At 44.2% G+C, this 13221-nt stretch overlaps 1 protein-coding gene across 1 annotated transcript in view; it reads right to left on the reverse strand.

Annotated features, from left to right (window-relative positions):
* fancd2 (FA complementation group D2) overlaps positions 1 to 13221 on the reverse strand; it is an 84669-nt gene that overhangs the window by 32754 nt on the left and 38694 nt on the right. The window contains exons 21-26 of the mRNA XM_080218829.1: positions 12441 to 12514; positions 11651 to 11797; positions 11446 to 11546; positions 4051 to 4166; positions 3697 to 3805; positions 1756 to 1857 (exon numbers count right to left, since the gene is read on the reverse strand). Coding sequence (XP_080074955.1) covers positions 1756 to 1857; positions 3697 to 3805; positions 4051 to 4166; positions 11446 to 11546; positions 11651 to 11797; positions 12441 to 12514 — 649 coding nt within the window. The remainder of the gene's footprint in view (positions 1 to 1755; positions 1858 to 3696; positions 3806 to 4050; positions 4167 to 11445; positions 11547 to 11650; positions 11798 to 12440; positions 12515 to 13221) is intronic.

A 13221-nucleotide genomic window follows, 5' to 3' on the forward strand; every position in this document is an offset into this window, starting at 1 on the left:
ATTCCTTCAACTATGTAATACCTTACAAGAACAAACATTTCATTTGAGTGCTTAATTCCTATAGAAACAAACACTGGAATTTATAGTCCCACTTCAAAGAGTCCATACCCACTTGGACCAGTCAATCAAACTTTGAAATGGAAAGCATCCCACTGTGTTAATAGAGGGTTGTGAAATCAGTCATGCAACACAAATCCAGGAATGACAACCTCCAGGCTTATGTCAACAGACAGATTGAAATAACAAGCAATTTTTTTTTAAGAAACACACCAGTTTGGACAGTTAGTCTGAACAGCTTCACCTGACAATTCTAATGAGTTGATGCATTTTTTTACATACATTCATGTCCATCTTTTGCAATCTCAAAGGGTACCTGATCTCCCCAAAAATGTTCTAGGACCATATCCAAAGAGGTGCCCTAATTCCCCAGAAGGTACCCCACCTCTCCAAATTACTCCACAAAGATTAACTCTGCTTCTATCAGGTCTAATTCACGCATATATCCTGCTTCACACCAGGGTCACTGGAGGCAGCTGCTGACTTATACAGGCACTTACATGAAACATAACTCATGACAATGGTAGGTGTTGTATTTGGGGGTGGTCCTCTAGTTTTCTGCCTCTTCCAACATTTTTGATAGGTTCTATCACTGCGTAAACCCAGGATTAACACCAATCAGCTCTGAATTTACTGATATTAGTCCCTTATAAAGAACAAAGAAAATTACAGCACAGGAACAGATCCTTCGGCCTGCACCAAGCCTGTACCAACCATGCTGTCCGACTGAACTAAAACCCCCTACTCTTCCGTGGACCATATCTCTCTACTCCCACCCTACTCATGCATTTGTCAAGATGCCCCTTAAATGTCACTATCATATCCGCTTCCACTGCCTCCCCTGGCAGCAAGTTTCAGGCATCCACCACCCTCTGTGTAAAAATACCCAGGAGTCTTGCTGGTATGTCGTTTTTTGCTCATTTCCCCTCCCCCCTTGCTCTGCTGAAGACATTCAATTCAGTTCCAAACTACCAGAAACTTACTGCTACGCTGTCCAAGTAGCCATTCATTATCTGTAAGCCAAAGTAAAAAGCACTGGCAAGCCATTCAACTGAAATGGGGAATCACAGCAGAGAGCAATCATTTTCTGAACAACATCAACATATGCATTATTTTCCACTTAACTGCAGTCAGCAGCAGGACACAAAGAACAAAGAAAATTACAACAGAAGAACAGGCTCTAGGGCCTTCCAAGCCTGCACTGACCATGCTGCCCGACTGAACTAAAACCCCCTACCCTTCCAGGGACCATATCCCTCTAGCTAACTTTCCTCTCCCCCTTGCCACCTGGGCTGAGATAGTTCAACTCGCTGTAGCCTTGTGACTGAAGTTGCAGATCCTGCTGCTGTACAAAGCTCAGCTTTCACTTGACCGGTTAACTGGCCCAGCAAGAAGGCTTGCTTTTTATTTTAAATTAAGTGGGCATTTCAGAACTTATCCAAAGCTCTCCTTATCCCCTGCCACCAAACATGCTATTAGAGCGAAAGAAGGAAAATGGAGATTGCATCATTATGTTGGTCAAACACTGCTGCCTGAACCCTGGGTCCAGACCATGAATCACTTGCAATGATCTGAAGAGAAAAATATTGGAATGAGCAAGTGAGGTCATAGTTGCACTGGCTCTCAAAGCATTTTCTGTTTAGTCTCACTTCCCTACTTATTCTTCAAACCACTAAAAGTTACCTTTCCCTTGATCACCTTTCTTTCCCTTTTTAGCTGGTGCTGCAGGAGCTGTGGTCACAGGAGCCTCAGTGATCTCCAAATCAAAGTTTGCCAGCGGCGGGGCATATCCAGGTGTGGCTGAAACGTTAAAGGAAATGACAGCAGGTTAGAACCTTCAAGCTGAAGATTAAGGTAGACAAGAGCATTCCAGGTTCCCGAATTAAAAGTAAGTAACATTACAATGAGGAAGAAAAATAGTTTCTGCCTGTGTAATTTTCAGATTAATTTGGGAAAAGTGTTTTTAAAATACACAGAGACTTCCTGTTCAAAAGACTCGAATTAGTAAAAAGATCATCCCAAGCATCACAAACGTTCCAGATTTAATTCACTTCACATCGGCCACTCACTCTAGGGTCAATTTTAACTTCCGTTGCATTTGTATTGACAATTGAGACGCAAAGCCCAAAATCAGCATCCTGTTACTGTCATCATGGGGAGGCGGTGGCCTAGTGATATAATCACTAGGTTACTAATCCAGAAACTCAGCTAATGTTCTGGGGACCCAGGTTCGAATTCTTCCACAGTAGATGATGGAATTTGAATTCAATAAAAAAAATCTGGAATTAAGAATCCACTGATGACCATGAAACCATTGTTGATTGCTGGAAAGTCCATTGGGAAGGAAATCTGCCATCCTGGCCTGGTCTGGCCTACATGTGACTCCAGACCCACAGCAATATGGTTGACTCTCAATTGCCTTGGGCAGTAAATGCTGACCAGCCATCGATGCCTATGTCCCACAAATCAAACTACAAAATAACCCTTTGGTCCCTTCAGACAAGTGGTCAAGACTCCAGCTGGAGTCAGGCAGGGGTCTCATTACACAGTGCAAATGGAGAAAATCCCTGTCTCTAGGAACCCAGGCAAATTTTCAAGCACCACTGGACAAAATGTGTGCTGATATGTGACGTAGAGTAGCCAGATCTAAGGTTCCTTTAAAGAGGCTACTCAATAAAGGGGACAGATAGTTTTTTTAAATACAAAATCCTTGTGGACCCAATAGGAGCTAAATGACTGACTCCTGTGTTTTGTACCTCACATTCCCCAAACCACCTTCAATTTAACTTGTCCTACTCATCTCTGCTTCCAGATTTCCCACTCCTGCCCCACCCAGCTGATAAGCGGCTTTGCATCTGCAGGCAACTTACCAGAAGTACAACACTAAGGCCCAAAAGAAAAGAAACCTTTTTGGCCCTCCAACTGCCTTCGTTAACCAGGATCATTCAACCTGCCTCGCGTGCAATAAAAAGAGTTAAACCAGGATCAACCTCACTGGACTCATTATGGAATTAGTCAACATGAAATTGGCAATTTTAGTTTGAGATCATATGGCACGCTAACATTCAGATAGTGGAATCAGAAAAATGACTTAAGGCAACTCACGCCTTGGGGGCGATTTTACCATTTTTATTCTAAGTGCTAGGCAGACTTGAAACTGGGAGTGTTTCACATCCGACTTTTAGGCCCATTTTTAACGCCTCCACCCCCATTCGCACTCTGCCAGCAAAATTTTGAGCGAATCAGATTTGTGCTGCAGAAGCCGGTGGGCAGGGCTTAAAGCATCGGAAAGGCCTCTGATGCTGCACATACGCATTAGCACTAGTAGGGGTCTGACGGAAGAGAGAAAACGGGCATAATGTGATGGTGAAGACTCCCACCCCCATCCCCACCCCAACCTGAAATGCTACTTAGGAGAAAGCAAGGTAATAGAAAATCTACATTAGTAACCTCTTCAGAGCAAGTCAAATATAAATGTGACTTTCACCACCTTATAAATGCCCAGCTCCACCACACACATTCATCCAGAAAAACTCAATTGTACAAAAACATGTCCACATAAAATGTTGTACACGCAACAGCACAGGCAGGTAAAATGGCTCAGCATGCAGTGACACAAGAGCATAAACTATACCAAACCTGCAAGGCACTTCTCCAACAACACCTGCAATTGTGTAATATTCTGCAAGCGGAGAAGCATCTTTCCCTTCATCTCAGTATCCTGCTGCTTACAGAATGCATTCACTACCTGAAAAGTAGACAGAAAAATAAATCACCATCGCTAGAATGGCCACCCTGTGTACGTAGCTGCTCAGCCACACTGGACAGTAGCATGCAACCGTCCTATCTACTTAAGACTTTGTGATTTAGGGAGTCTGATTAGCAACCAATTCCATACACAGAATGAGTCTGTAAGAGAGTTAAACAAGTTTTCAAATTTCACTGCGGACTGACACCAGGCCAGCTCACTCATTACGTTTCCTGTTTTGTTACCTCTCTGAACCAATTGAGGGTGTGGAACAGCAGCGAGCATAAAAATTCCTGCTCCTGTTTGGATAGCGAATCCACCTTTTCCACCAGCTCCAAGTTGGTCACGTAAAGTGGACAACCTGCAATAAGATAGGCAGCTGAATAAAGCCAAAAGTCGCAACAATCACGGAGTACGCACTAATCTGTTTTCCATAATAAATACCAGTTCACTTTTTCAAACGCACATGATCACGCAGCAAGATTTACTTATATTTGTGCCATGCTACAGTGTACCCGAAAGGGCACCAGAATATAGCGACCAGGGGATTTTCACATTGCAGCGTAAATGTAAGCCGACTTGTGACACTAATAAATAAACATCAAAAACTTAATAGTGACATTTTTTAAATGATTCATCTTTTATCTTTTGCTCTATAATCCAAACAGCTGCTACGCAATTCATGTGTATGCTGTATCGAGCGTTAATGTGTGTTATTAGAGAATATTTGTTACAGGGGAGGCAGTAGTGTAGCGGTATTGTCACTAGACAAGTAAACCAGAGACCAAGAGCAAGATCTGGGGACCTGGGTCTGAATCCCACCATGGCAGATGGTAAAATTTGAATTCCATAAAAATCTGGAATTAAATATCTAATGATATGAAACCAGTCAATTTTCATAAAAACCCATCTCGTTCACTAATGTCCTTTAGGGAAAGAAATCTGCTGTCCTTTCTTGTTAGTTCCACAGCAATGCGGTTGACTCTCAAAAGCAAATCCTTCTGAAATAGAGAACAGTTAGGGATGGTCTAACCAGTGACGCCCACATCCTATAAATGTATTTTAGAAACTCCATATAATACATTGGTCTTGTATGCACAATCAAATGAAGTTTTTATGCTCGATCAGAAAATTTACGGACATTATATCAATATCACTCGTGCACTGTCTTTGTCTTCCCAGCTTTAACAGCCCTGTTAAAAATATGGTTCATCCAGCTTGTCAGGTGATTTATCTAGGGAGTAGCTAAGTGGTACAGGTCAGGATGATCCCACCTAAGTTAGCTGCTCTCAGCTAAGACGCTTAGAGTGGCACAGCAGCCCCCTGATTACAGCAAGGGAAAAATAACCAAGGTTCCTGGTCTTATTCACTGCATAGCAACCACACTGCTTGAGGGAATCAGGCTTAGTGACTCATAGAAGCCTTACAATGCAGAAGGAGGCCATTCGGCCCATCAAGTCTGTGCTGATATCAATCCCACCCTGGCCCTATCCCCATAACCCCACATATATTCCCCGCTAATTCCTCTAACCTATGCATCCTGGGATGCTAAAGAGCAATTCTGCATGGCCAATCAACCTAACCCGCACATCTTTGGACTGTGGGAGGAAACCCACTCAGACCCAGGGAGAACGTGCAAACTTCACACAGACAGTGACCCAAGCCAGGAATCGAATCCAAGTCCCTGGAGCTGTGAGGCAGCAGTGCTAACCAATGTGCCACCGGACAGAATCAGTGTTTCACCCTCCTCTCGCAGATGTGAATTTGAAACTCAAACACTGTAATTCGTACTAGGGCCTGGAGCACCCCTCAACCGTAGGTGGGTTAATAAACAACTCCCCGCATTGTGCCCCACATGTGCCCATTACATGCTGCCACAGGATGTAACTAAGCAAATATATCACAATCTGATTATATTTTTTGTGACAAAATACATCTGGAGTAGAAACTGAGATAAAAATCCTAACGAACCATGACTAAATCAGAAGACAGAACAGCACAGGAGACGGCCATTTGGCCCATCGCGTCTTTGCCAAATGTTTCCACTTCGAAAACCCAAGGCTGTTCTGGTGCAAGCTTAATGGACAGCCTGTTCCTGTTTGAGTGATTTTATTTACAGCAGCTGCTCCACATTCATCTCAGAAATGGAAACCACACAAAATCCCAAAGTGCTGTATCAGTACACATTTAAATAAGCTCAGAGGAGCCTGACACTACCACAGACTGATGAACATTTATTCTAAAGAACTTTCACAATGATGCATCAGATAAAGGCAGTGTGCAGCTGCAGGGTACAAACCGCAGCCCCAGGTCAGCTAATCACTCCTGGTAGTACAGAAATCACAATTTCACACCCCCCACCCCACCGGGTCCCCTTGTGGGCACAGGAAGAGGAAAGAAACAAAACTTGGGTTCCTGCTCCTGATTCTCCTGTATTTAAATTAAGCAATGCTCCAGCTGCCAACAGTAGCGCAGCGCGGCATGTTGGCACAGTGGTTAGCACTGCTGCCTCACAGCTCCAACAACCTGGGTTGGATTCCTGGCTTGGGTCACTGCCTGTGTGGAGTATGCACATTCTCCTCGTGTCTGCATGGATTTCCTCCGGGTGCTCCGGTTTCCTCCCACAGTTCAAAGATGTGTGGGTTAGGTTGATTAAGGGGCAACTTAGCATGGCCAGTGTCCTGGGATGCATAGGTTAGAGAGATTAGCGGGGTGAATATGTGGGGTTATGGGGAAAGGGCCTAGGTGGGATTGTTGTTGGTACAGGCTCGATGGGCTGAACAGTCTCCCTCTGCACTGTGGGGAATCTATGATTCTATAAATGTGGTGCTAAGGTACATGATCAGCCATGATCTAATTGAATGGTGGAGAAGGCTAGATGGGCCAAATGGGCAACTCCCACTTCTATTCCTCGTAAGCTTAAAATGCATAATTGCAATGGGCAATACAATTGGCTTCAGTAGCACTGGGCTACGGAGAGAAGGGGGAAAGAAAACAACAGATGCTGCTTCTGGTCTCTTATCGAATGAATTGCTGGAAGAGGCAATTGAATAAATGGTAAATAATGGGACACAGGGACAGAGCAGGCATGTGGGGTTAGGACTAAAACAAAAGCAGAAAGCTGCAGATGCTGAAAAACACTCAGCAGCTCAGACAGCCTCTTTGAAGAGGGAAACAAAATTAGGGTTTCAATCCATCGGCTTTTTAAAACAGCTTGAAATGTTAACTCTGCTGAATGTTTCCAACACCTTCTGCTTTTTACTTAGGTTTAGAAATACCATTAATTGGAGGATAAATAGCAACGTGGCCAAGTTGGGCTCACTGGGGCTGTTTCTAATTTTGTTGTAGTTTTATTTTACAATCCTTGGCCAGATCCCCAGTTGTTAGTGAGATCCCATTAGGGACCAATAATATTTTCTTTTAAAGTAGACAAAGTTCAAACTTCAACACACTTGTTCAAGCCACAGGATTTCACAGGTTTTGAACAAACGAAAAAAACTTTACAAGGTCAGACAGATAAAGCAATTTACAATATCTATCTGAGGTACATATGAACGAACTGCAGTCAAACACACCACACTGCGCAACAAATGCCATCAAAACAATTTTCATGGATTTCTTAACAACTGACCAACTTTTGGGCGATTGGGATCAAAGGTTATGGGGAGAACGCAGGATTAGGCTACTGAGTTGGACAATCAACTATGATTGTGATGAATGGCGGAGCAGGCTCAAAGGGCCAAATGGCCTCCTCCTGTTCCTATCTTCTACGTTTCTATGACCCAGACATCAGTTACACCACGTCAAGCTATCTCATTGAAATTATGGGCAGGATTTTCCGGCTGCCCTCGCCCCAAGGCTAGAAATTCCTGCCCAAGGTCAGCGGACCGTTGCATGGTCCACCCCAGCCCACGACAGGGAGGGGACAGGAAAATTCTGCTCCGTATCGTTCTCATAAGGGATTCCAATCTCGCCTTGGAAATCTCGCCAAAAGTTGCTCCAACTCAGACAGCTTCTACAATGGCTCATCTTTCAGGGTTTCAATCTTGCTCTCCAAGATTCCATTCCCCTGGATTTCCAACTATTCTCAAACATCAGCTTACGAGCACAATTTAAGCCCTTTCACTCCATAGGCCCCAAAAGCCCACAGCACCAAGTACCCAACTTCGGTTGCATTCTAGGGTCTTCAGTACTTCTTTAAGCCCTTTTCAATTATCAGAGCTTCTCCCAAGCCCACCAACAGTCTGCTCCCCACAGACCTTTCTCTAAATTGGAGCCTGCCTCTCTTTCCCTTAGCTTAATTGGGATCTGCTTGTCTCCCATCTCATACTGGAGACTTCTTTATGGATACCGTCCAGGATACTAGTCTTCCAGAGCGCTCCACTCCTGGTTAACCGATCTGGGCTTTTGCACCATTTTTCTCTTGCACAAGTGCACTCAGCCAATGCTTGGGCCAAAGAGTTTAAAGATGCAGCTTGTTCTCAGCCTGTGCATGCGCGGAAACGCCGAAAACTGATGGTATTTGGTTTTCTTAACCTCCAAGTTTGGGTTTTGTAACAAATTCTATGGAAAGCCTGTTTGATAAGGGTCTCTGATACCCAGGCCCTGGGCAGCACGGTGGCACAGTGGTTAGCCAGGGACCCAGTTCGAATCCTGGCTTGGGTCACTGTCTGTATGGAGTCTGCACATTCTCCCTGTGTCTGCATGGGTTTCCTCCGGATGCCCCAGTTTCCTCTCAGTCGGAAACACGTGCTGGTTAGGTGCATTGGCCGTGCTAAATTCTCCCTCAGTGTACCCAAATAGGCACTGGAGTGTGGCGACTAGGGGATTTTCACAGTAACTTCATTGTAGTGTTAATGTAAGCCTACTTGTGGCTAATAAATAAACCTAACTTTACCGATTTTACTGGCACGCCCACCCCGAGGTTCACAGAACGGCATTCTCAGTTGATTTCAGGTGTGATCTTACGAGCCTCAGGCAGGCGTGCTGGTAAAATTCCGGCCTCAATGTTCACACTCATGTGAAGATTGGTCATTTGGAGAGATGCTGAACAATTGCACAGTATTTAAAGCATAGAAACCAGCTATTCAACCTCACAGATTCATGTGAGAAGAGCTTATAATCTTCAGGAGCCTCTTCCCATCTACTTCATTTAACTTCATAACCTTCTATTTTTCTGTTCTCCCTCTCATTGAGACATATAAGATGATGAATGGGATGGATAGGATAGAGGTGGAGAGGCTCTTCCCGCTCAGAAAGGACAGTAGGACTAGGGGGCACAGCCTCAAGATAAAGGGGGGGGGCGGTTCAGAACAGAGTTGAGGAGGAACTATTCTCTGCCCGTTGAGGTGGTGGAGGCTGCCTCGCTAAATATTTTTAAGACGCGGGTTGATGGGTTTTTGATAAGCGAGGGGATTAAGGGTTATGGGGAGAGGGCGGGAATGTGGAACTGAGACACGACAGATCAGCCATGATCTTATTGAATGGCGGGGCAGGCTCGAAGGGCTAGATGGCCTACTCCTGCTCCTATTTCTTATGTTCTTATGTTCTCTTGCTTATCCACCTTCTCCTTAAATGTAGCCACGTGATTCACCTCAACCCTCCTCATGGTAGTGAGTTCCACATTCTAAAAACTCTCTGAGCAAGGATGTTTCTCCTAAATCTCCTTCGCATTTAACAATGACTATCTCACATTTATGGTTCTGTATCGCCTTGGAACTGTATCTTAAAGATTTCATATCTTCGGAAGGGGCAATAAAGGAGAGAAAGATATTTTAAAATACCATTTTGACCTTTGCACCTGTCAGTTACGGATCTTTATTCTTTAGGAAATCTACCAATCAGGAATAATTGGGAGTTGAAAAAGTACCAGGCCCTGAATTTGACAATTGTGTAGAACATTCTGCCGTGCAACAAGACTTAAATCAATGCTACAATGCTGCAGTAACATGTTTGACCACCAGAGAACCCTCGTGAGTTACACAGATGCTCTGTCAAGTTTCACATTAGATTACCTTCCTTCATAAATATTTTGAAATAACCAGGGGGAGAAATATGAATATTTTCAGGGACACACTGGCCAGAATTTTATCGCCTCACCTGCCCTGGAATCAGCCATTTTGTTCTATACAAGAAACAGGGTGTCAATATAGGGAAATACAACTTTATTTCCCTCCTGTCACATAGTCTGTACTCAATGCCCTCCTGGCTTATATTTCTACACTTGTCTACCACTCTTGGGGCTTCACGCTAACCTTTTTCTCATCATACATTTTGGAATTCAGTTTCCTCCCTCAATTCAAAATTCTCTTCCATAAACATGCCTCAAGTTCTCCAATCCAACATCTTCATGGGCGGCACAGTGGCACTGTGGTTAGCACTGCTGCCTCACAGCGCCAGGGACCTGGGTTCGATTCAGGCTTGGGTCACTGTCTGCGTGGAGTTTGCATATTCTCTCAGTGTCTGTGTGGGTTTCCTCCAGGTGCTCTGGTTTCCTCCCTCAGTCCAAAGATGTGCGGGATAGGTGGATTGGCCATGCTAAATTGCCGCTTAGTGTCAGGGGGCCAAGCTAGGGTAAATACATGGAGTTATGGGGATAGGGCCAGAGTGGGATTGTGGTCAGCGCAGACTCGATGGGCCAAATGGCTTCCTTTTGCACTGTAGGATTCTACGATTCATTTCCCTTCGTTCCAATGAGATAATTATATGAACGATATGTTTTTCCACCTTACTGTAAAGGATGTGAAGAATGTGAAATAACTGTGAGGTGCGCTTGGCTCAGAGAAAAGTTGTCACTGATGATAGGATGGCATGGTGGTTAGCGCTGCTGCCTCATGGCACCAGGTATCCGGGTTCGATTCTGGCCTCAGGTTACTGTCTTTGCACATTCTCCCCGTGTTTGCGTGGGTTTCCTCTGGGCTCTCCGGTTTCCTCCCACAGTCCAAAGATGTGCGGGTTAGGCCATGCTAAATTGAGCCTAGTGTCAGGGGATTATCAGGGTAAATATGTGGGGTTGCGGAAATAAAGTCTGGGTGGAATTGTGGTCGGTGCAGAATCAATGGGCCAAATGGCCTCCTTCTGCATTGTAGGGAGTCTATGGATTCTATGACAGGCAGGCCCAGCAATTAAAGCGCTGTCCTATATGCAGCATATTGGGCAGGACATAGGCTTCAAGTCTTCCTTCAGTAGATGGCCTATTACAGATAGGTACTAGGCAGTGACTAAGGAAAGAGAAATACATTTCAATTTTGGATGTGAGAGTGGGAAGTAGACAGCTCCGGATCACTTTAACATGCCTCCTAACAGACAAATTTACAGTGATATTAGCAGGTAGTTTGTTACTGTAAGTGCATAACTACTAATCGATTGTTAAATGTACTTGAATCACGTTTGTTGCAAAATTAACTGACAAACCATATGGCAAGAAACTGCTAGCTACTGGTCTGCAGCAGTTCAAAAGGGCAGCTTGCAACTCTCTCTACGGGTGGGTAACAAATGCTGGCCTTGCTAGCAACACTCACATCCCACTAACTCATTTTTTAAAATCTGGAATGAAACACCGATATCAGCTAAAAATCAAGCACTGGTTTTCTTTACAAAGATACACTTTTTCTACTCAAATTAAGTGCCTCAGAACATACCTAATAAAGCGTCAATCTCCTCCAGGTTCCCATTGTGCTGCACCTCTTCACAAAATCTCAGCAGACGGAAAAAGGAAGCAAGACTCACTGGAGAAACACACCTAAAAATAATAAAAGCAAACTGTGTCCACACTGTCGTTCTTTCCCGATTAAATTTGTGTTAAAAAAGACATTCTAAGTAAAAACTGTAAATAAAGATTCTTACTTTTTAACCTTTTGTTTGCCAGTTGTATTTTCTGTGTCAGTGTTAGTCATGCTATTGGATAGCAGTGGTAGAAGATTAATAACAATCCCACCTTCAGTATCCTCTTCATCCAAGTTGTACATGGGCTTCAGTGGTAGCATGTATTTACTGAAAGAATTAACAGTGTGAGTTTTAACAGCTACGTGTGGTTCATCAAACTGCACAATGGGAAGAAAATAAAAATCAAGCCATTCATTTCTAACTTCAAACCTAAACCTGACCAGTAGGTCTGTAAAAAACCAATGTGAATTTAGTTTAGGCAATCTACATTCAGCTTGGGGAGGGCATAAGCCAAATGTGCCCCGAATTCAGCAACAATTCACAAATAGTGCTTTCAGAGACTGTTTGATTGTTAGTGCAGCAACCAGGGAAATGTCACACTCGAGCACAGCTAACTTGCAAATCATTGGGTGGCACGGTGATTAGCACTGCTGCCTCAAAGCGCCAAGGACCAGGGTTCAATTCCAGCCTTGGATCACTGTCTGTGTGGCGTTTGCACATTCTCCCCGTGTTCGTGTGGGTTTCCACCAGGTGCTCCAGTTTCCTCCCACAGTCCAAAGATATGCGGGTTAGGTGGATTGGCTGCGCTAAATTGATCCTTAGTGTCAGGGAGAACAGCTAGGGTAAATGCATGGGGTTATGGGGATAGGGCATGGGTGGGATTGTGGTTGGTACAGAATCAATGGGCCAAATGGCCTCCTTCTGCACTGTAGGGATTCTATAAATAATAAAAATGTTTTCCATTGTTTACCCATCTGTTTCTGGTAGCAGATCAACAACAAAATCCTCTTGAAAATCATCAAGTACACTTCTTCCAATCAATTCCTAAAGATGAACAAAAACAGAAAGGTGCAATGTTGACTCTATTTTGTTAAAAAGCTATTTTTAATGAGGTGCATTATGCAGACATACATGTGGCAGTACAATCCATTGAGGCCAAATTGCAAAGCAGCAGAATAAAACTCTGCACTAGCAATTTCCCAATTCCCTTCGATTTTACTATTTTCTATAATTATACACACACTTACACAAGGATATTTTGGCCTTGGAGGGAGTGCAGAGGAGGGTTACTAGGCTGATACTGGAGTTGAGGGGGTTGAGCTATGAGGAGAGGCTGAATAAACTAGGCTTGTACTCGTTAGAGTTTAGAAGAATGAGGGGAGATCTCATTGAGACATATAAGATGATGAATGGGATGGATAGGATAGAGGTGGAGAGACTCTTCCCGCTCAGAAAGGACAGTAGGACTAGGGGGCACAGCCTCAAGATAAAGGGGGGGCGGTTTAGAATGGAGTTGAGGAGGAACTTCTTCACTCAAAGGGTGGTGAATCTCTGGAATTCTCTGCCTGTTGAGGTGGTGAAGGCTGCCTCGCTAAATATTTTTAAGACGCGGGTTGATGGGTTTTTGATAAGCGAGGGGATTAAGGGTTATGGGGAGAGGGCGGGAAAGTGGAACTGAGCCACGACAGATCAGCCATGATCTTATTGAATGGCGGGGCAGGCTCGAAGGGCTAGATGGCCTACTCCTGCTC

Source organism: Carcharhinus amblyrhynchos, chromosome 3 (assembly GCF_965287045.1).
Source record: "Carcharhinus amblyrhynchos chromosome 3, sCarAmb.v2.hapA, whole genome shotgun sequence".
Taxonomy (NCBI): domain Eukaryota; kingdom Metazoa; phylum Chordata; class Chondrichthyes; order Carcharhiniformes; family Carcharhinidae; genus Carcharhinus; species Carcharhinus amblyrhynchos.